Here is a 24,516-nt window from a genome sequence, read left to right on the forward strand (position 1 = left end):
GCTGCTCCGTCCTTGTCTTGTGGGGTCGGGGCTTGGGGAGAGGACTCGGCCTCGGGTCCTGTGGTGACGGACCTCGAGGCTGGGGAGGGGCTGACTTGGGGGCCTTGGGCCCCACTGGACCCCGCCTGGGTTTTTCTTCCCACTGAGCGGGGCTTATTGTTACAAGGAGTGGGGTTTTCTTTCCCCCCCTCTGCGTACGAGTTGGATTTGGTGTAGGCCCCTCCCCGGGTACGGTTCCGTGTTCCCCCGGGTACGTCGGTTCCGTCCTTCCGGAGGTTTTCGGCTTATCGCATCCAACCTGGTGTGGTGCGAGCGGCCTTTGCAGCTTACCTCCTGCGTGACCCGGATTATGCCTCGGAAATGGATCCGTCCTCGTTCAGGCTTGGGACTTCGTTCCCTTTCTGGCTCCGTTACGAGGTTCCGGAGTCGTCCTGGCTAGCAGACTGCCCCTTGTTTGGTCTGGATTCCTGGCATTCCTTCTGTCGTTCCCGCGCGCTGGAGTGGCGGGAAGCTTCCACGGTGCTTCAGGTTTTCCTGGAGGGTGAACTTGAGTACCTGAATGAGTGCTTGTTTGCCCCTGCCCTTCCCCGCGATGTGGGCGTTATTCAGCTCCATGTGCAGGTTCCCTCCCTTTCGGCGGCGCTCGTGGCGGAGGACTTGCGCGCTCGGGGCCTTTTGTGTTCGGCCTTGCGGTTCTTTTCCCTCCTGGAGCTGTCTTCGGATTGGCTCGTGGAGGATGTGGGGACGCTTGGGTCCGTCCCGGGGTCCGGCACCTTGTCCTCGGCTGCGCGTTTGTCGGCTGCCTTGTTGAAGCTGTTCACGCCGATTTTGCGGGATGCGGTTTCCCTGTTCTATGCTTCCCGTCTCGCGTGTCGGCAGGCGGTGCTGGGTTCCTCCATGGGATCTGCTTGGGCTCTGGCTCATAGGCGTTCTTCACCTTTTTGTCCTCTCCTGTTTGGGGAGTCGGCCGTGGCGCAGTTTATTCAGGCTGCGTCGGCGGCTTGTCGTCCGATGTCGGACTTGTTGGTTTTCCGGGGGTCCCGGGGTGGGTCTTCCCGGAAAGGTCGTGCCAGGGCTCGGGGTTCCTCTCGTCGTGGTAGGCCTCTGGTGTCAGGTTTGGGGTTGGCTCCTCCTGCGGATCCTCCCTCGTCTGGTCGGCGCGGTGTTCGCGCTGTGCGGGGTTCTGGGTCTCGTAGGGGTCGCCGGCCCTTTCGTGGTTTGCCCCTTTGACGGGGCGATGGGGAGCGCGGCTTGCGCTGTTCGCCCGCGCCTGGTCCCACGATTCGTGGGCCTTTCGGGTCGTGTCTCGCGGCCTGCGGTGGCGTTGGGTGGCCCCTCCCCGCTTTGGGGGGTCGGGGCTGGCAGGGCAGGCTTCTTCCCCTGCGCTCTGTCGAGTCATCTTGGAGTGGGTACGCTTGGGCGTCGTCGAAACGACGTCGTCCCTCAGATGGGTTTCCCGTCTGTTTCCGGTTCCGAAACGGGACTGCGCGGACCTGCGGTTCATTCTGGACTTGTCCCGTCTGAACCCCTGGGTTCATTGCCCCTCCTTTCGGATGACTACGCTGTCTCAGGTTCGGCTCCTCTTGGAGCCGGGAGCTTGGATGGTGTCCCTGGACCTCTGGGACGCTTATTGGCATGTCCCGATTCATCCGCGGTTCAGGGACTGGCTCGGTTTTGTAGTGGGGCGTCTGAGTTACCGCTTTCGTTGTCTCCCGTTCGGGTTGAACCTGGCACCTCGCGTGTTCACACGCCTTACACGGGTTGTGGTGGCTCGTTTGCGTCTCCTAGGTGTTCGAGTGTTGGCCTACCTCGACGACTGGCTGGTTTGGGCTCCCAGCCAGTCAGCTTGCTTGCTAGCCAGGGATTTGGTTCTTTCCCAGCTCGCCGGGTTCGGGTTCTTGGTGAACTGGAGGAAGTCCCATCTGGTTCCCTCTCAGGTTCGGACATGGCTGGGTCTCGTGTGGGACTCTCGAACCGCCTCCTTGTCTCTCCCTCCGGAGTCTCTCCTGCGGCTGCAGTCCCGCCTTCGTCTGTTTCTGGAGGGCCCTCGGGTCACCCGGCGGTTGCTCGAGGGGCTGTGCGGGAGCCTGAACTTCGCGATGGTGGTCTACCCGCCGGGTCGGGTTTGGCTTCGACGGCTGTTCTGGTTCCTTCGGGGTTCCCCCTTCCGCCTCTCTCGCGATCGCAGAGTTCGACCCCCGGGGGACTTGCGTCGGTTGCTGCGTCACCGGTTTCCTCTTCGGGTTTTTCGGGGTTCAGTGCCTTGGCGCCTACCCGAGCCCTCGCTCGATGTGTACACGGATGCGTCGTCTCGGCTGGGGTTTTGTGACCAGTGCTCACCAGGCCGGCCAGGGGCGTTGGGATCCGTCCTTCCGTCGAGCTCACAGTACGGTGCGGGAGTTCGCGGCAGTGTGGTTTGCTCTGGGGAGGATTCGGGTGGCCCGCGGATCGACGATTCGGCTCCATTCGGACTGCTCTCCGGTGGTTCATTGCCTGAACCGCGGGGGTTCGATGCGGTCCTTGTCTCTTTGGGGTTGGTCGCTTCGGGTGACTCGTCTGCTGAGTTCTCGGGGTTTGGCTCTCCTGGCGGTTCACGTACGGGGCGTGTCCAACGTCTTGGCCGATGCCCTGTCTCGCTTCGTTCCTCTCTCCACGGAGTGGACGGTCGACGACGAGTCTTTCCTTTGGCTTTGCCAGACGTTCGGGCGCCCCGAGGTGGACCTCTTCGCGTCGGCGTGGTCGAGGCGTCTTCCCGTTTATGCGGCGCCCTTCCCCGATTGCGAGGCCGTCGGGGTCGATGCCTTTCGGCTCGACTGGACGAGGTGGGGGTTCCAGTATCTCTTTCCCCCGGTTCGGCTGTTGCTCCAGGTCCTGACTCGCTTAGAGACTTCCCGGGGGAGAGTTGTTCTTCTGGCCCCTTGGTGGCCGGCCCAGCCTTGGTTTCAGGCGCTGGTTGCTCGGTGTCCGAACCCGAGGGTTTTTCCCGCGGCTCCGCCTCTTTCAGCAGATCGGGCCGGTACGTCACGTAGCTGGTTCGATCTTCTCCTCGAGTCTTCGCGTATGGTTTTTTTGACTCGAGTCTATCATCATCTCTATGGTGATCAGGTGGCCTCCTTGTTGGTGTCCCACCTGAGGGCTTCTTCTCGGCGGCAGTATGCAGTTTTCCTGGCGGTCCTTCCGTTTCTTTTTGCGTCTTCGTCGTGTTAGCTCCTTGTCTGTTCGGGTGGTCTTGTCCTTCCTCTCGTGGTTGTTTGAGGACCGTCATCTTATGCCTAACACTGTCGCTTCGTATCGTGCGGCGCTGGCGGAGCCGCTTCAGCTTGCTTTCGGTATCGATGTTACGTCTGCGCCGTTTCGCAAGCTGTCTCGTGCATTGTTTCACCTCCGGCCTGCTCATGCGTCGCCTGAGCCGTCCTGGTCTTTGGACAGAGTGCTCGCTTTCCTTTCATCTCCTCGTTTCGTTGTGGCCCCTTCGGTCCAGGATTGTTTTTCCAAGGCACTTTTCTTGTTGGCTTTGGCCTCTGGGGGTCGGGTAGGGGAGCTTCATGCTCTCCTCCGGCGCAGGGGTTTCTGCTCTTTTGGTCGTGGTGATAGTTTTGTTCGTTTGCAGCCGTCTCCTTCTTTTCTGGCGAAGAATGAGACTGCTGCATTCCGGAGGGGTCCATGGGTGGTTGATGCTTGGTTGGTCTGGCCGGGGGTGCATCATGTTTTGTGATCGGCGGTTGCAGCCAGTTGTCTCGGCTTCGAGTTGAGGGGTGAGCGACGACCGCCTCCCGGGTAAGTCCCTCTTTTCTGTCTGTGGGTAGTTAGCTCCGGGGAGCCGACGGGGCTCCCCCCAGAAAACCAGCGTTGAATGTAATGAAACGCCATTTTCTGGGTGAGTCCCGGAGGCTCCCCGGCATCCCTCCCTCCCTCCGGTCGGCGGTTTTTCGCGTTTTTGACATCCAGCCTCAAGAACTGAGGTGTGGGTAGCCGGCGCGGGGGGTCTGGGGCTCCCCCTTCCCCCTCCCGGGGAGGGGGGAGCTGCGCAGACAGCGGCGCGGCAGTGTGTGACGTCACACTAGTTTGCTTGTTTTCGGTTGGGGAGTTCTATCCACTAGTTCGGTTTTAGGTAGCAATTTTAACCAGAATAGGGGTTTGTTTTGGGGCGCTTACCTTTCTGGGTGCCTGTTCCGGTCGATGGCAGACATAGAATGCTTCCACTAACACGGGGGCTTCTATAGGCCATTGCTCCCCTTGCCTCTCTGAGGGGGCCCGGTTCTGGCCGTGGTCCCCGGTAGGCCTAAGAACTCCATACACATGACTGATGCCAAAGTCTGACATTAGCATATCAGCCTGGGATAGCTCCGGGGAGCCTCTGGGACTCACCCAGAAAATGGCGTTTCATTACATTCAACGCTGGTTTTTTAATTTGGCTATATTTTAATGTTTTTTAATGTTTTCATTACTATTTGTGTTTTGAAATGGAAATAGTTGATTTTGGAAACATTTTGACATTAAATTTACCTGAACATTTGTAAAAATAACAAAAATATGTCCTTGACAATTGCACCAAGACGTTTTTGCCGAAAATAGGTGAGCAGTGCAAGGGTTAAGGGACTCAAAGCACTGGAATTGGCAAAAATATTGAAAACTCAAGATACTGTACAGTAAAACATGTCTACAAATACTCAAGGGATATGGCAATGCTCTGGTGCAAAGTGTCTTTATGATGTATATATGATATATTATACTGTACCCTTTTCTGTGGGGAAGCCCCGTCGGTTCCCTGGAGCTATTGGACTGATATTAGATAATATTAGTACGGGGCTTCAGTCATGTGCAGTTGTCATGTCTGCCGGAGACCACTAGCCAGAACATGGTCCCCTCAGAGAGGCACAGGGAGCAATGACATATGAAACTCTCATACATGAAAGTATTCATGTCTGCCATCGACCGGGGTTGAGCACCCAGAAAGGTAGGCGCTCCAAAACAGACCACTCCTGATAGAAAAATTGCAACCTGAGACCAAACAGAGGCTTTACCGCACGCCCCTCATTTGTGGCATTTCACTGAGCCGGCAGCCAGACCGTCAGTTTGTTGGCTGAAGCTAAACTGGGTGGAAGTCTGCTCTGGTTTCAGTTGCCTGATTAGCTTCACCCTGCTGGTGTCCCTGCTATGCATTGACTGTGGCCAGGAGTTCTGTACCAAGGGCTGTATGCGCTTAGGGCTCCCTTCCCTAGGTGCCCTGTGAATGCACCTCTTGGGGTTCAGAGTTATCTTCTCTGGGTTTTTCGGGTCCCCATTCCCATAGAGGTAGCAGCTGCTGGGCTTTTTGCCTCACCCTTGGGGTCAGCTTAGGTCTTGGTACTTTCGTTTGGCCGTAGGTAGGGAGTTGTTGTTGCTGGTTGAGGCACACGGTGCTGCCCAGCTTGCATAATCGCAGCGGCTGTGCGTCTTTCTGGTCCCCTGGGTTGTGGAGCTTCCTCGGGGTTATCTTTCCTACTTTTAGTTTTCTTTTGCCCATTGAGAGGGGGTCGGGGAGCTTCATGCTCTCCTCCGGCTCAGAGGCTTTTGCTTGTTTGGCCTGGCTGGATGTTTTGTTAGTTTGCAGTTGTCTCCTTCCCTTCTGGCGAAGAATGAGGTTTTCTTACTGCAAATTATGCAAGAAATCTCTTCATGAATGCTTCTGTCCTTCCACAGTAATCAAACCCAGAACTTGATGACTGTGACCCAGCTGTTCTTACCACTGCTTTACAGGTACAATAATTTTTATTGTGATTTTCTGCACCAAACTCTTATAAAAAAAAAATTCAGCAGATTAGTTTCTATTAAAGTGTGGTAAAAACTCAGCATGCTTTCTCTTTCAGTGAACTCTATGACAGTCGTAAGTCAACACTGATGCAGATACTTCGTGAGATGCTGATTGGCAAAGGTCACTCTGTGTTTGTGTGTTTTTGTGATTCAGCTGACTTCCACCATACTCGTGCTACACTCAAGTATGTAATTACCAATTTTTATTAAACTTACTTATAGTTATAGAATAGATCTCTGCTAGTGATGCCCTGTCTTTGTATAGTTTGCCATAAATATTTGTATACTACAGTATATTGTACTGTTAGTATAGAATTTAATCTCCAGCTGCCTATTACAACTATCTGTTGCTATTTGTGAAGAATGATTCTTCTTGTTTTTTCTGCATTGAGTTTTCAGCAGTTTAAAACTATTTTGAGCACTACGTGATGATGCAAATTACTCATTCAGTCAAGATACCGAGTCACTTCTAGGTCTCGTCAGTAACTGGACAAACAAAAGAATTGTATAACTTAATAAATGAAAATAATGAATGTGCTTTAAAATATAAAATTTCATTTACATACCATGAAGTGTTTCAAGAGATGGGATCAGATTGACAGAATAATTTTAATTTTCTAGGGTAATTTTCTAGTAGGAAGCTAGCTTGTTGAGATAGCTTCCCACTTTTGATCACATCAGTCATAAGAGTCCTGTTGGTTTACCGAGGGCTAAAGCCAGAACCTGGCTCCTGCTCTTAAAAACACAGAGAACTGGTTTATTGTTACGATCACGCCCACACTGAGAAAGCATTCAAAACTAGGCGAAACAATGCAGATAACTGCATGGTTAATTGACAGCCAGTACTTAGCACTATGACTGGATGTATGTATGTAGAGTATAGTGAGGGCTTGAACAGTTTTTACTGAAATAGTTATGCAAATTCAGGTGTTGTAGATAGACTTGCTTGAATTGTGCTATAGTGTAGCTGCAGATCATCAGCTAGTTTGTGTAAATTGTCTATGGCTGTTAAAGCTTAATGTTGGTATACTTCAAGGGTAGAGTTTTTAAATGGGCTGTGAAAACCAATAAAGGCTTCACCATGACAGGGTATAATTTGATTCAAAGGAAAAAGCCCTTGAACAAGGGGTTGGAAGACATTAAAAAGGACTGTAAAGCATTACTTTCCAGCCTTTTTGGGTTCTTTACCCCTTGCCTCTTGAATGTTGAATTCCAGCTTCTTGATGGCTGTTCTCCATCCAACCACTGTCATAGAATTCAAGTAACATGGAACAAAATGTTTGCCTTTAGGAGTGAACCTGCCAATACCTTTGCATAGGTTTACTTTCTCATGCCCCTAAAATGTTTTAATTAATACTGAGAATTTAAAAATAAACCTTTAGGATAATAAACAAAGAATATTGCATAAATCAAGCTTTGAATTTAAGCCTTACACCATTTGCTGATAACTTAATACTTTATAATTTTTTGTACTGTACAGTATATGCAAGAAGGTATAACGGGTTATATTGTTGTTGGTTTTGGTAATAAATTAATACATTCTCTCAAAGCTACTAATGCACATGTATTTACTGTATACTTCAAAATTATAGTCAAACTTTAAGTACATTCCTTGCAAACAAAGAATATCAATATCAAAATACAGTACTGTATGGGTGTATGGGTAGGAAAAATTGCTCTATCACATGCATTTGTTACGTCCATAGCTGAACTCATTTGGCTCCTGGCTGTCATTTACATGTTTGAGGTTCGATTCCCCAGTGCCAGAAACCTATAAGCATTTTGAGTCATTCCTCAACATTGGATCCATTCAAGTTTAGCTCATCCAGTATATTTTGTGTGCAGTATTATATATTGTGTGCAAAGGAATCACATTAACATGATGTATCAGTGAGAAAATCAATTGGAACCATGAAGAGGTTTCAAACCTGCACACTGGGTACTCCCAAGGACATGTTCTAAACCACTGAATACACTATAAGTAGTAATGTAACCTGGGATTGCATAGTATCTTGGTTAAATGATTTAAGGCATGCACTTGGGAGCACACAGTGTGCAGGTGTGAATCCTCCTTATTGCTCCAATTGATTTTCCTCACTATATATTGTATTACAAGTATATATTATACTGTATAGTAATTTCAGATTTGGAGTGGCTGCCGCTCGGCTTATTCAACACCCCAGGAAAAACAAATATCCTTTCTGTTATAGTATGCTAGGCACAATTGCTAGAAAGTTAAAAGAGAATGTGGTAGTGTTGAGGAAAAATAGACTAAAATTAAAAAGTATATTGGAATTTGAGGTGAGTTATACTCTTAAACTGTGGCTAAGAATGGTTTGGTGCTTACTAAATAAATATAAATTTTTGTATGCATGTATATATGTACGTATGTATGTATAGGTAATTATACATTACCTAAGTGGTCCATAGCCTAATGAGTATCCTAATTACCCTTTCATTATATATTATATATATTATCTCTGGATCAGGTGTTGGTCTTTCGCTTTTTCTCTTGGTTCACAATCATCCCTTCAGTCCACAATCCCTTTTTCAAGGCTGTTTTCTGTGGTACCCCTCCGACTCCCTGGAGCTATCAGACTGATAGCTTTATTAGTCTGGGACATCAGTTAATGGAGTTCTGCCTACCGGGGACCATGAGCCAGAACCTGGCCTCCTCAGAGAGGTACAGGGAGCAATGGTCTATGGAAACCCTCATGTGTTTGGGAACATTCCATGTCTGCCATCGACCAGGGTTAGGCACCCAGAAAATTAGGCATAACAAAAACAAACCCCACCTGGTAAGAAATTGCAACCGAAGACTGAACAAAGAGACAGAATTCCCCCAAAAACATAAGGAAACAAGCAAACGTCATTCACTCCCATTGAATGATAGTTAAGAAGCGAGTACCTCTCGCCTCTCTCGGGCGTCGTCCGTGCTGCTTGTCACCGCAGCCCTCCCCTCCTCAGGAGGGGGAGGGGGCAGGGGAGAGCTGCCTTGTTTCACTATTAGTCCACCTAGGGTATTTTGGTGGTCCTCCTCTAGGCCCCTATGCTTGTACACATCACAGGAGTTCAGTTTATAGCCCATCTCAATCTTTGTTTACATTTGGGGTCCACCGGCTTAGCAGCACCATGCCTGGGCTTCCAGTAGGCAAAAACCCCATCGATGCTTGGTTGACTGATGGATGTGTCTTGCGAGTCCCACCTCGCCTTGTGCAAGCTTGAAGGTTATACTGTACTGTGCCCTTGTCTCAGGGTGACAGTTTCCTGTTTTGCCTCCATCATGCTGCCTGTTGGGTCAACGACACCTTTCCTGCGGAGTCTCGCGAGACATGTTCTCTGCTCGTGCTCCAGTTCACTCATTCTACTGTAACTGAGATTAGGGTTCAGGCGGCTTCCGCATTGTATTTTAGGGTCAGGTTGTTGCAACATCCTAGCGCTAGGTTGGTTGCTCGCTCGGATGTTCCGGGCTGCCCTGTTTTGGTTTTAGGGACCCTGACTTGGGGGTGTTAGTTGCTCTTACTTTAGCATAAGGAAACAAGCGAGTACTACTGTCCATGCCCGGGAGTCCTTCCTTGGTTGGCGGTTCTCGCCCTGCTCCTGGCTCCTGAACATCTGAGGGTTTCGGAGTCGGGGCAGGGTTTAGTTGGTGGTGAGACTCGGGCGGCTTCGCGGGCTGCCCCATTCGAGTCAGAGACGGAGGCATTCAAGCCTGCTCCTCCTGCCATGGCTTCTGGGTCCTACCAGCAAACCCCCCCCCCTTCTTTGCTGCCTTTTCCCTGGACTCTTCAGGGGTAGAAGGTGTGGAGGATGGCTCTGCCCCGGGGTCTGGCTTGGAGGCTTCTGGGGTTGGGGAAGAGTCGTCCTGGGGGGCTTGGGTTCCTTGATCTTGCTTGGGTTTTGTTGCCCTCTTTGCGGGGTAAGTTGTTGCAGGGGGAGGGGTGTTCTTAACCCCCCTTCCCTGTACGAGTTTCATTTGGGGTCAGCTCCTCCCCAGGTTCCCTTGGGTTCCTCGGCTCTTTCTTTCCGGAGGTTTTCTGCCTCTCGAGTCCCGCCTAAGGCGGTTCGGGAGGCTCTTGCTCCTTAACTCCTGCGAGACCCAGATTTTGCCTCTGTGATGGATCCGTCCTCGTTTGAGTACAGCTCTGCTTTCCCATATTGGATGTGTTACGAGGTTCTGGAATCTTCCTGGTTAGCAGACTGCCCTTTCTTTCGCAGAGAGCGTGGCATGGGTTTTGTCAGACCCGCACGCTCAAATTGCAGGAGGCTGCTACTGTTCTGCAGGTTTACTGGGGAGGGGGGAGGTGATTTTTAGTGCCTTAATGCCTTTTCACCCATGTGCTTCCTTGGGATGTTGGCCTTGTGCAGCTGCACGTGCCGATTCCTGCCCTTTCGGCGTCTTTGGCGGCTGAGGTATTGCATGCTCTTTGCACGCAATACAAAGGTCTTGAATCACAAGACCTTTGCCCTTGGTCTTGCGATTCTTTTCCCTTCTTGAGTTGTCCTTGGACAGGCTTGGGGAGGATGTTGTGACGTCTGGTTCTGGGCCCTCGCCTGGGGCATCAGCCACGCTGTTGAAGCTGTTTGCGCGGGAAGAGGTGTGTCTGTTCTTTGCCTCTCACCTTGCGTGTCGCCAGGCAGTGCTCGCTCTCTCCTTTGATTCCGCTTGGGCCCTGGCTCTTAGGTTTTCATCACTTTTCTGTGGAGAGCCCCTTCGTCTCCCCGGAGCTATACCGAGCTGATGTGTATATATTAAACCATGACAACAATCAATCGAAGGAGTTCTAAGCCTACCGGGGACCAGAGCCAGAACCTTGCCCCCTCAAGAGAGGCACAAGGAGCAATGGCCTAAAGACATCCCCGTGTAATTGGAAGCAGTCTTTGCCATCTACCAGGTCAGGCACCCAGAAAGGTAGGAATCTCAAAACAAACTACTGCTGGTCAAAAATTGCAAGCCGAAAGGCGAACTAGCAAACAGAACTCCCCCAATTAAAAACAAGGAAACAAACATGTCACCACAACCGCCGCGCATCCGTCTGCACAACCCCCCTCCCCGGGAAGGGGGTGGGGGGTTAAGGACTCCTAGGGGCTAATGTAACTCATGTACGGAGCTAGCTTCAGGGAGCCACCCAGGCCTAACCAGAAAAAGGTATTCTCATTACATTTAATAATGACATATTTTTATATTTTTTTATTTTAACATGTAATTGATTATCGTAGTTTTATATTTGAACCAAAAAGGAATAGTAATTTTTCCTGTAGTCAGTAGCTTATTTGAACTGAACTAAAGATGGAGGAGAAAAAACTTAATAATCTGGCTGCTTTGTGCTGGCCATGTAATATTATGATGTCCAAAGTCAATGCACTTTGAACAAAACATGAATAATGCTCATCCCACAATTCAACCATTTATGTACATTTTGGTATCAAGAGTTCATAATTTCACTGCTATATTATTTTATATTTGCTTTTGAAAATACAGTAGTTATATTGAATGATAAATATTTTCTAGTCATCTGCTGCTTAAGATAAATTTGTTTGCACTTGTAGTCCATTAGACATGCAAATAATTTCTTTGTAATATCTCATCGTGAATTAGCCTTTCATAGTACTGTAATACCATATCTGAATTATTTGTATCTATTTTCAGAGCATGGAAACTGAGAAAAAGCTTCATGAACAATTTGTGCATCAGATGCATGACTACTTTACTGAAATTAAGGTGCTTTTAGATTTGGTTTTCCCACTACATCATAGTGATAAACCAGTGGACCAAATGCAGGTAGGCACTTTAAGCTTTTACTAAAGAAATATTAGTTCTAGAATACTAAATGCTATACAGTAAATGGCAAAGTAGGGAGGAATATGGCTCTGTAAAGGGGAACAAAGAATTAAGAAATGAGTTTATATTACATGCTAAAGAAGTGTTTTATTCTGTAGGAGATAGAGGTGTTAAGAAGCATGGATGGGATTAGTGAAGATAATTGTTTAAAAAGTACTGCAAAATATTCAGCCCATCCTCCTGTTTTGATAGTACTTATAGTAACGATGAGGACCAAACTACATATACCGACGTACAACGAAATTAGAAAGTAGAAATCTGAACTATTGAGTTGTCAAACCGGAAAACTATTTTTTTTACATCTTCTTTATGAATGACATTCAAGCTGCGGATAATATAATGGATATTAACACGAACTCGGAAGACTGAAAGAGAAATTGACAATATGCCTATGCACTCAGCTCCTGGGCCCGACTTATGGAATTCAATATTAATAAAGAAATGTAAAGTACCAGTAGCGTGAGCACTCAGCGTAATATGGAGAAAGAGCCTGGATACAGGGGAGATACCAGCTGCACTTAAATCTGCAGATATAGCTCCTCTGCACAAGGGTGGTAGTAAAGCCTTGGCAAAAAATTATAGACCAGTTGCACTAACATCACACATAATAAAAGTTTTTGAAAGAGTGATTAGGAATCAAATATCTAGTTTTATGGAAAATAATGAGCTACACAACCCAGGACAACATGGATTTAGAGCGGGCAGATCCTGTCTGTCAGTTACTCAACCACTATGACAAAATCACAGAAGCTCTACAAGAAAAAGCAAAATGCAGATGTATACACAGACTTTGCAAAGTAGGATGCTGGATATTCAATTTCCTGTAGAACAGAACATAAAGTGTAACAGTCAAATAAAATCGAGTCCAAGCGCAGTTAAAAGCTCTGTACCTCAAGGTACAGTCCTTGCACCACTGCTGTTCCTTATTCTCATATCAGATATAGACAAAAATACAAGTCACAGCCTTGTGTCATCCTTTGCAGATGACACAAAAATCAGCATGAAAATTACCTCTGCTGAAGACATTAAAAAATAACAAGCAGATATCAACAAAGTTTTTGATTGGGCAGCAGAAAATAACATGATGTTTAACAGTGATAAATTTCAGGTACTCAGGTACGGCAAAAATGAGGATCTGAAACATAATACAGGGTACAGAACACAATCGAATCTGCCCATAGTAGGAAACAGCATATCAAGGATTTGGGAATAATGATGTCCAACGATCTAACATTTAGGGAGCATAACTAAGCATATATTGCATCAGCCAGAAAAATGATAGGGTGGATTACGAGAACTTTCAAATCCAGGGATCCCATCACAGTGGTTGTACTGTTCAAGTCAGTTGTGTTGTCCTGTCTCGAGTACTGCTCAGTACTCACTTCCCCCTTCAGATCAGGAGAGATTGCAGAAATAGAGGGAATACAGAGAACATATACGGCACGCATAGACGCAATAAAGCACCTAAATTATCGGGATCGTCTCAAAGCTTTCCAAATGTACTCACTAGAAAGGAGATGAGAGAGATACCAAATAATATAAACATGGAAAATACTGGAGGGCCAGGTCCCTAATCTACACAGTAAAATAACAACGTACTGGAGTGAACGATATGGAAGAAAATGCAGAATAGAACCAGTGAAGAGCAGAGGTGCCATAGGCACAATCAGAGAACACTGTATAAACATCAGAGGTCCGTGGTTGTTCAGTGTCCTACCAGCGAGCATAAGAAATATTGCCGGAACAACCGTGGACATCTTCAAGAGAAACTAGACTGTTTTCTAAAAGAAGTTCCGGACCAACCGGGCTGTGGTGGGTATGTGGGCCTTCGGGCCGCTCCAAGCGGTCCAGCGTTTGGCCTGGTGGACCAAACTCTCACAAGTCAAGCTTGGCCTCGGGCCGGGCTTAGGGAATAGAAGAACTCCCAGAACCCCATCAAGCAGGTAGCAGGTAAGCAGGTAAGAGACAGTTAACATCAGTTATGTTACTTTTTGTTAGTATTGATTGCATTTCCAAGGGAAAACCAGTGATGACACACCATCACAGAAATATCGCTGTGGTTGTCCCAGGAAGAAGTTTTCAAGCTCTGTAAATGTTCTAAAAGGTACAATAGAGAGTACCCTTCATGTCTTATGGTATAGCAAGGTAGAGCTTACAGTAACACGAAGAGTATTTGCAGATATAGCTTGAAGGTAATCTGCAAGCGACAACTTGAAACCATTCCTGCAATGGTGATGCAGTGTAGGTATGTCATCCTTCCTGACTGTATGTTCCTGTCCAATTGACATAATGAAGCAATATCAGGGAGCAGAAGAATGATCTGAAGGCCATTTTTCATATTACTCAAACATATTACTCAAACTGGATGTTTTGTGAAATGTATTTAGAGAAAGTTCTGTGATGAATAGTTGTTACATTTGTGTACAAAGCTACATAAATGTAGCATTGAAAGTTGAGCATGTATAAATAATTGTCCTGTTTTCTGTGAGGGTTTGTATGATGGCTCCTTAGTGCTAGATACCTGGATACCTACACCAGGTCCTTGTGAATCATTGTAAACCTACTAGGGACAGTGGCCAAAATCTGGACCCCACTTGAAAGGGCACAAGGAGCAGGGAATACTAAATCTCCCTAACCATGAAATGGTTACCGTAAAGGTAACCAAATCCAAAATATATAATCAGCAAGGTAAACAAAGCATAGAAAATGAAACAAAGAAACCCCCCCCCCCTCCTGATATAAATGATCCACATGGTCACAAAGAAATCCTCTCATTAGTTCCACCTGTACACCACCAAGGGTCTGCACTCTCTCCTCCTCGATCCCCTAGCTTTCAACTGCACTGAACTTACCTGGTGCAATCATTTATGACTTCATGGTTATAGTCCTCATTCCCACCATCTCTTTGAGTCATAATTATTCAGATTAGTGATGACCATCTTAGACACTGTTTTTGTTCTGCAGAGAGTCATTTGCTTATATATTTGTTCTGCTCTTGGCCGAGTTTACTTCTGTGAACAGCACTGTACATTGAAGAGAACCCAAGGAGCAGCAGCTTAGGATGAGCTGATATTCCCTGCTCCTTGTGCTCCTTCATAGGGGGCCAGGTTTTGGCCTCTGTTCCCTGGTAGGCTTATAATAACTTGTAAGATCCTTGTATGGATTGAATTGGGTGGAGCTATCCAGGTAGCTAGCACCAAGGGACTACCGGTAAATGGAGTTTCATTATATTCAGTCCTGGTTTTTCACAACAGACAAGGAGACGTCCAGGTCGCAAGAAGAAATGCAATTCACAACCAGTATATTTAAAATATTGGGAGCCACTTGAGAAAATAAGTGAGTAAGCCTATTGTGTGATAATAGTTAATTCTTTGTTTTTCCTTTTCCATTTTCTTAATTTCACAAGATTTAATCTTTATTTTTTCTCTTTTCTGGTAAGAACCCTTTGGTGGCTGGGTCCCTTTAGCTATCTCGCTGAGATGGCACCCCGGTACTTGGCCATATCAGTTGCTGGAATCCTGTTTGGCCTACCTGGGACCAGAACCTAGCCCCCCTCACTGAAGTGCAGGAAGCAGGGGATGATTATCGTCACCCTCACTTGGAAAGTATCCAGAAAGTCAACAAAGTTTTTCAGACAACTAAGAGTCAGATAAAAAGAAAAATGAAGCAGTATATGACTGCAAATATTCCACCCACTAGTTTGTTCGAACTCCCTCCTAGTTACAGCTGATCAAAAACAGGTGGTACCACCACCACCAGCTGCTGCTGGCTTCCCCTGTCAACATTCCTCAGTCTTTTTCCTGATGTCTAACAGTTTGGACTACTCTTTGCGTTAGCGGCCTTTCAGGTCCAAACTATTTCTAAACGGGTGTTGGTCAGCCTTTGGACTCTGTCCTGTGGGGGACCCATTTGCTTGTGTATCATTATATGATTTGGTGTTAGCTTCAAGTCCATGTGTTTACAAACCTTACTTGTTGTGTGAACTTTAGAAAGTGTTCTCTTCAAGCTACATGTGCTTAGGGTAGCCCTTCCCAGAGCACTCATCTAGTGATACCCCTGCCCTGTCAAGGTAACTTCCCATGTGGGTTTGGCATTTCGTCCCATAGAAGCTCGCCCACTGTGTAGGGTGCCTCGCCCAGAGTGGTGCAAGGGGGTCTTTGATTCCTCTTGGAGGCTCCAAGGTTGGAGGCATTGTGGGGTTTATTGACAAGGGTTCACGTATTTGTACATATGACATGCCGCTTTGCTTTGTTTACTTTCTGGATGTTTACTTTCTTTGTTTACTTTGTGAGGGTGATCATCACAATCTTGTTACCTGCCCCCTCAGTGAGGGGGCCAAGTTCTGTCTCTGGTAGGCAATTAAGAACTTCTAAGGTTGAAGTGACTTATACAGTAGATATGTAGCTATCTCAGTGTGACTAGCTACAGGGAGCCACCAAGGCCCAACAAGAAAGAGGTGATACATTATATTCAATGCTGGTTTGTATATCCTCATTGTATGCTGTAGCATATGCACTTACTAAAATACATATCTCTGTCTATCCTGCACTTAGCCCTTTAACTGCGCAACGAGCCTGTAGGCCGATGTCTGGGGTGTGCTACGCGCCTCCAGGTATTTGTATTTTTCACGTTCCATTCATAACTCCCGCGGCTACATGGGGTTCACATCAGCTTCCTCAGGGCTCTTGTAAACAGAGGCTATCTTTAAAAAAAATCATGGTCCACATTCCCGGGTGTGAGAGCCTCAGTAGTGAGTGAGCATCCAAGGCTGGCACTCGCAGCATGAGCGCACAGCACTGCTGTTCAGAGTGTGACCACAGCATCGCCTAATAATGGCAAAATATATATATAACCTGTATTATTTAGCCATGATAGTATTATAGAAGAGCCTGAGTGTGATAATGACTGGGTACAGTACAATGTTCAAATATCAGTGATTCAATGCTGTTCACGATGTTCACAGCGCTAGCCACAGCACCACAGCATTATTTCGTCCATCTAGGAATCTTCAAACAACTTCTTAGGTTCCTTTTCAAGATAAACTTGTGGTCAATTATTCATTTACAGAAATTAGTGACCAGGATTGTGGTTATAATTAGCGTTGTGCGTAGTATTGTAGAATGAGGAATTTTGGTGAGGAAGGGAGAGAATTGAGGTAGTCACACTGTGTGTGTGTGGCAACCACTCTTATTTTGTTCACCATATCTTGAGGTTATCTTGAGATGATTTCGAGGCTTTTTAGTGTCCCCGCGGCCCGGTCCTCGACCAGGCCTCCACCCACAGGAAGCAGCCTGTGACAGCTGACTAACACCCAGGTACCTATTTTACTGCTAGGTAACAGGGGCATAGGGTGAAAGAAACTCTGCCCAATGTTTCTCGCCGGCGCCTGGGATCGAACCCAGGACCACAGGATCACAAGTCCAGCGTGCTGTCTGCTTGGACAGCACGCTGCTCCCCTTGGTGAGGAAGGTGACGTCGTAATTGTAGTGTCGTCTGCTGTGTGACTTCTCATGCAGTGTATGGTGGCCACTGTACTGTTTGGACACAATACCGGCTTACTTGCATAGTTCTGGTAAATAAAACATGTAGATAGATATATATAACATGTGTAAGTAGTGTATTAAAAACAATAACAGTATGGTGGGAGGAGTAATGTTGGCGAGTAAGATGTTAGAGTGAGGGAGGGCCTGTCTGGGTGTGGCTGTTCACACTCTCAATGTTCTGAATGCGTTGATGGTAAATGTATATAGTGTGTGACTGTGTATAGTGTGTACATATGTTGTAAATATACATAAATGAACATGAAACATTGGTGTGAATAACTGTATGATGGGAGGGGCAATGTTGGAGGAGTGCGGGAGGGCTGGCTGGGTGTGACAGCTCACACTCGCGGTGTTCTGAATGTGTTGATGGTGAATGTATATAGTGTGTGACAGTGTATAGTCTGTAAATAGATTGTATGTATACATAAATTTGCATGATACATGGTAAATATGTGTAACATATGTGTCATGCATGTAACACAGTGTCCTCGGACAGTACGGATGTTTTACTGCCATAGTGTAGCGTACGTGTTCATTATACATAGGATTAGCACGTAAAAACAAATAAAATGTATTTGGAACTGTGCGTAAAAAATGAACAAAAATATATTCGCGGCAACTCGCATGCCCCGCCCTGGGCGCCCTACTGGCCCCGGGAGCATACGTCACGGGCGAACGGAGAATGATGACGCCACGCCCCAACTTTCGGACCCCATAGCAGCCAAAGTAAGTACAATTTCAATTTTTTTTTTGACATACCCATACTGAGGGAAGGGTTTTTGACACTTTAAAAAAACAAAAGAATTTTTTCGAGAGAATTTATTTCCTGCACACTGGATGGGGGGTTGTCATATTTGGAGGTGGCACAGTTAAAGGGTTAAACCAACATATTCCTGAATTACACAATCATACCCCTAAACACATTCCCTCATTCTCTCTAGTATGAATACTCAATGTCTGAGACAGGAAGCCTGTTAGACAGAAGAATAAAAGTAATTATAGAAAGTTTATTGGCCTATATGAAGCAGCTCCTATTATATTCACCCAAACTCATTCATGTATGTGTTTAACCAATGCTTGAAAAATTTCAGTGATCCCATGTCTATTATTTTACTCCACAAACTATTCCATAAATGAACAACCCCACATTATTTTCAAAATAGTATTTACTCAAGCCTTTCCAAAATCTAAACTTACCCAATTTATGTGTACTTATTGACGTCCACCTAGCTAACAATTGACAGATATATAGGTGAACATATATTTGTTCGCCTTTTTACTGCTAGGTGAACAAATATATCTAGTGTAAAGAAACATGCCTAAATGTCTTGCCGTGCCCTCAATCCCTACAAATACAAAGTGGTAATAACAATAAATGAGCATGTTCTGATAGATGTACTGTACTTTTAATTCATTCACACACAAGATTTAATTTTTTTCCTACAATGCTTCATTGTAAATGACAGGGCATAATATTGATTGTCCAATAGTTAACACACTACAGTACTTTATTATATTTGTAATAATGCAGTTAATTTTAATATTATTTCAATTACAAAAACTTTCATATTGCAGATTATATTGGCAAATGGAAACCCCATTATCCAAGTAATAAAAAAGAAAAGCATCGAAATGCTTATGATGAAAATGAGACGCTGTTTATAACAAATATCTATGATAAAAGGTTCTTGGATAATCCTAAAATGAAGAACATGCAGAAAGATAAAGTTGGTTTACCAATGTATTATATGATGACTGGAAGTATAAAGAAACATGACAAAAGTAAATATTATGGGGGTTATGTTGACATTAAAGGCCTTGAGGCCAGAAGGTGCGATGATGGCACGAAAGAAAGAAAGCAGATGTCTTTCATAAACTATGTAAAGGGACCCTTGATTATTTCCAAGAACTGGATTGCTCACAATCTTCACAAAATCTCTGACTGCAACTTAATTAATGAAGCCTATTTACCGAGAGATCACAAACCCATGAAGGTAGGTTTAGTGTTACTGATATTCTTATCACTCAATCTTAATTACAAATTATTTGGCGAATAGTGACAATTTATATGAACACCATATGCAGTCATTGTTTTGTTGATCTGGGCCACTGTGGTATAGTCATTAACCAATTTCTTTATTATTGCTCTGTAGTTATACCAATGACAAATACAATATGGTTATAATACATCCATTTTGATGTAATGGATGTATTTTATTTTTTTATTTTTATGTTCAATCTTTCGTTAATTAGTTTACACAATATAGTGTTTAACAAAAACAGTGATTCAGTACCAGCATTATATTATAGGCTTACAACATAATATATAATCCTGTTGTACATAAATCTATTTCTGGCACAGCATAGAAGTGTTTCACAACCCACTCTTCTGCTATGATTTGGGAATGTTATCCAGGCATGAATTTAAATACTGGCAGGAAAGACAAATTCATGATTTTCAGATACCCGCAGGCTGTTGGTACATGATAACCTCATAGTAAGCAAGTATAATTGATAGTCTAGAATATGTTTGTGGGTTGTGGTCAACTTCATTACATTCAACAGATGTATTATAACCATAACCATATATACTCTACTAACATCATTGGTATAAACATGAGTACTAATGAAAAATTGAAAATGAAGATGACTGCATTTAAGAGAGTTAATGATGCCTCACCAACCATTCTAGGCAATGGGATTGAAGTTTTCACTTGAGTTGAGAGTTAAGAGTGTTGCCACAGATAGATTTTCTCTTTAAGGTTAAATGTGTATCTGTTAATAAAAAACATAGTAGGCAAATATAATCAGAGTGAGTGATTACTAATAACTGCATATGTATCCTACTTTAGTTTACTTGGCAGCCATTTTAAGGCTAATTTGAATGCAACTGAAACACTAAATAATATTGTAATTGCAGGTTTATTTTCCACTGAATAAGCTAAAACCAGCTGAGCATATTGGTTGTGCTGAAGATGGTTATACTCATTACCACCGACTCTTGTGGTGGATACTTCGCCACATTTATGACACAGGTGCTATAATTTATGAGAATGAAAAGTGAGTAAAAATACTCATTCTTTTATATATACTGTGTATATATATATTTTCTGGGTGAGTCCCGGAGGCTCCCCTGAGCTATCCAGGCTGAATGGATATGTATAACTTTCTGGCATCAGTCAATGCATGGAGTTCTTGCCTACCAGGGACCATGAGCCAGAACCTGGCCCCCTCTAGAGAGGCACGAGGAGCAATGGCCTATAGAAACCCCCCGTATAATTGGGAGCATTCTATGCTATGTCTGCCATCGACCGGGATAGGCTCCCAGAAAGGTAGGCGCCCCAAAACAAACCCCTATTCTGGTAAACTATTGCGACCGAAGACCGAACAGGTGGACAGAACTCCCCAAGCGAAAATTAGATAACCATCATGACGTCGTCATGTCGCCGCGCCACCGTCTGCGTAACCCCCCCCCTGCCCGGGAGGGGGAAGGGGGGATCCCCAGACCCCACTGTCGGTGACCCAACCATTAGTTCTTAGGCTGGATGTAAAAAACGCGAAAAACACCGCCGACCGGGGGGAGGGAGGGATGCCGGGGAGCCTCCGGGACTCGCCCAGACTCGCTCACTCAGCACTGGTCACACAGTCCCAGTCGAGAGACGACCTGTCCGTGAACACATAGAGCGAAGGCTCGGGGAGGCGCCAAGGCACTGAACCCCGAAAACCCCGAAGAGGAAGCCGGCGACGCAGCACTAACATAAGGTCCCCGGAGGACAAACCCAACGATCACTAGAGAGGTGGAAGGGGCGTCCCCAAAGGAACCAAAACAAACCCCAAAGCCAAACCCAACCCAGCGGGTATACCAGCACAGCGAAGTTCAGACTCCCGCACAACCGATCGAGCAACCACCGAGTGTATTACAAACTGCCACGTGAGCAACACAAATGCGAACAAGCCTGAATGGTCCCCAAGCATATATGCATCTGCAAACTCCACACCCCAGAAGTGGGGTGAAGTCCCCGGTAGGCCCATAGAACTCCATACACATGACTGATGCCAAAGTCTGACATTAGCATATCAGCCTAATAAGCTCTGGGGAGCCTCCGGGTCTCACCCAGAAAATGGCGTTTCATTACATTCAACGCTGGTTTTTTAAATAACCTTGGCCTAATCATATTTAAAATCTCCCCTTGAATACCATCATCTCTACCCTCATAATCAGTTTTTTCCTGAAGAACAGTATCAAAGGCTTTACTACAGCCTAAGTATATACTGCATTGTCAAAATCTTTTCCACTATTGATTGTTTCACATAGCCTTTGATGTAAAAAACTAGTAAGTTTGTTAAGCATGAATGAGCATTAGTACAGCCACTCTGCTGTTCCTTCTTCCATTTTATCTTTGTGAGGGTTGCACGCCTCCTGCAAGTAGTATTAGAGGGTTACTGCACTCAAGTTCAACATAGTTTTCCTTTGTAGTATATTTTGAATGCATTTATCTTTTATGCAGCATAACAAGGGATTGTGGTAAAGTATTTACTATCTCACAACAATAACATTCAACTATTGTCTGTTTTTCCACTTAATTTTATGCATAATAAGGTGAAATAATATCAAAAGTTCTTCACAAGTATGATTTTGTATAATTATTAGGAGTGATAATGAGAGCCTGTAGCTGAGGAAGCTGCAGCCATATATGTTAAACTATTACTGAAAATTCTTATTTTTTTACAGAGAAATATTGCAAGTTAAAATGCCAGATTTTATTGCTCTAAAAGAAGTTTTCATCAACCTGTATTTGACTCCATATCGTAGAACCATAAGACATTGGAAGATTAAGGCTGTTACGTAAGTACCAAACATATGATGCTACACAGTCCCACAGTCTACAACATATGATCCTACATGGATCCCCGCGATCCATGGCTCTTTATAGCCGGTCGCTCCACCCACCTTCTGGGTTCTCGGGGCTTAGCTCTCCGTGCCGTTCACATTCAGTGAGTGGCCACCGTCCTGGCAGCCGGCATGTCTCGCTTCATTCCTCTTTCCACAGAGTGGCAGGTCATCGCTGTCTCCTTCCTGTGGCTTTGTTAGACGTTTGGGCAGTTTGAGGTGAACCTCTGCGCGTCGGAGTGGTCCCTACGTCTACCCATTCCCTGACTGTGAGACCATTATGGTTGATGCTTTTCAGCAGGACTGGGTGGGTGGGGGGAGGGGTGTTGTTCCTTTAACTTTCTTCCCCAGTTTAGCTGTTGCTCTGGGTTTTTGCTAGGCTCGAATCTTATTGGGAGAGAGTGATTCTCCTGGCCCAATGGTGGCTGGTCCAGCCTTGGTTTCAGGTGCTGCTTGCTTGGTGTCTGAACCCAAGAGTTTATCTGCAGATCCACCTCTTTCAGCGGGTCGGGCCGGTGAGGTACCTCGCTGGTTTGACTTCCTCTTCTGCTCTTCATGTCTGTGGGTTTTTGATGTGGATGTATCACCCTTTTTCTGGTGATCCAGTGGATTCTTTGATGGTGTTCCACTTGCAATCTTCTTCTTATTGACTGTATGAAGTCTCCTGGTGGTCTTTCTGCCATTTTCTTTCACTTCGTGTCGGTTAGGGTTGTTTTATCCTTTCTTTCTTGGCCTTTCTGGGGGGAGCCCTATCGGCTCCCCAGAGCTATCCAGGCTGAATGGATATGTATAACTTTCTGGTATCAGTCAATGCATGGAGTCCTGAGCGTGGCCAAAGGGAGATCATTTGTTTATGGGCAGTGTACACGTGTTGGTGTTCCACAACCCTTATCATCAGGTCGTGTGTTTCATTACATTCAATGCTGGTTTTTGTTGGTTTTAGCCTCTGGGGGTCGGGTTAGGGAGCTTCATGCTTTTCTCCAGCACAGGAGGGTTCTGTTCCTTTGGTCTTCGGGTGGGTCGATTTATTAGTTTTGCAGCTCTCTCCTTCTTTTCTGACAAAGAATGAGATGGCTGGTTTCCGGAGGGGTCCGTGGGTTGTTGATGCTTGGGTAGGACGGGGGTGCATCATGTTTTGAGTTCGGTTGTTGCTTTACGTTGCTACCTGTGGGCCACTGGTTCAGTGACAAGGGCCATGCTCTTTATGGCCCTTGTCATAAGGGTAATAATTAGGGTTATCAAATTTAGTCATCCTACGGTCTTCCATCATGCCCATGATGTGAGGAAATATGCTGCTTTTGCAGCTGTATTTGGGAATATGTCTTGGGTTGACATTCGGGCACGGGGGTTTACGAAATTGAACATGGTCCTGGCCGCCAGATATCTTGTCAACGTTCCGGGCCCTCTGCGGCCTTGTGTTGCTTTGGTACGTCTGTTGTGGCTTGTTGTCTCCTCTTCCTCGTGAGACCTGCGGTGCTGCCGCCTCCCTGGTAAGTCTGTTTTTCCTTATCTATGACCAGTTAGCTTCAGGGAGTCAACGGGGCACAACACAGGAAACCAGCATTGAATGTAGTGAAACAGCATTTTCTGGGGGAGCCCCTGGAGGCTCTCTGACACCCTCCCTCCCTCTGGTCGGCGGTTTTCATCATTTAGCGGACTGGTGGGGTGAGCTTCTGGCTCACCTGGGCAGGCTTCCCCTCTCCCATTTGGGGGGGGGGGAGCCTAATGAGCAGGCGCATCAGTTGGATAACGATTTACTTGTTTTTGTTTTCTTTACTTGATTTAGAGGAGGGGGTTCTTTAGCTCTGTTCGGATGTAGGCTGCAATTTTCACCAATAGAGGGTTGTATGGGTCCGCCTATCTTTCTGGGTGCTTTTACCGGTGATGGCAGACATGACATACAGTACTCTAAATTTAGTATGTTCATATGGCTATTGCTTCCTGCAACTCTTTGAGTGGACTAGGTTCTTGCTCTGGTCTCCGGTAGGCATAAAACAACTCCCGTAACTAATGACCCAAACTAATATTGCACATGTTAGTTTGGATAGCTTCAGGTAGCCTCCGGGGCTCACCAAGAAAATGGCATTTCATTACATTCAATGCTGGTGTTTTGGGGGACATCAATTGTGTTTAGTAGTAGTAGTAGTAGTGGTGGTAATATTATAATTTACTGTACAGCAAAAACAAAATCAAATTTTTTTTAATCATAACTAATTTTCCAGGTATGATGATGGCAGAGTTTATATTCAAGATGATCATTCTTTAAAAAGAAAAAAAAACAAAATATCCCACGAGGCAGCTTTCAATGCCTTCTTACGAGGGCAAGTACTACCTCAGAAAGGTAAAGTGGTATTGTATTTCTTTAGCAGGAAATTTGTAGTTAGCAATATATTTACCTGCTGCTGCTCTCAGTAACTTTTCTCGGGGGGTGGGGACTTGGAGCGTGT

General features: G+C 45.8%; 1 protein-coding gene across 5 annotated transcripts in view; it reads left to right on the forward strand.

Moving 5' to 3' along the window:
- Positions 1-24,516, forward strand: part of LOC123768546 (uncharacterized) — a 50,801-nt gene that overhangs the window by 18,271 nt on the left and 8,014 nt on the right. For 3 of the 5 annotated variants that reach the window (XM_069336340.1, XM_069336344.1, XM_069336345.1), the window contains 8 exons: positions 5,850-5,978; positions 7,929-8,094; positions 11,444-11,575; positions 14,890-14,971; positions 18,754-19,172; positions 20,099-20,238; positions 21,911-22,024; positions 24,292-24,410. In XM_069336340.1, coding sequence (XP_069192441.1) covers positions 5,850-5,978; positions 7,929-8,094; positions 11,444-11,575; positions 14,890-14,971; positions 18,754-19,172; positions 20,099-20,238; positions 21,911-22,024; positions 24,292-24,410 — 1,301 coding nt within the window. The remainder of the gene's footprint in view (positions 1-5,849; positions 5,979-7,928; positions 8,095-11,443; positions 11,576-14,889; positions 14,972-18,753; positions 19,173-20,098; positions 20,239-21,910; positions 22,025-24,291; positions 24,411-24,516) is intronic. The other 2 variants (XM_069336342.1, XM_069336343.1) reach the window with 2 other exon arrangements.

This window comes from Procambarus clarkii, chromosome 35 (genome assembly GCF_040958095.1).
Source record: "Procambarus clarkii isolate CNS0578487 chromosome 35, FALCON_Pclarkii_2.0, whole genome shotgun sequence".
NCBI lineage: Eukaryota > Metazoa > Arthropoda > Malacostraca > Decapoda > Cambaridae > Procambarus > Procambarus clarkii.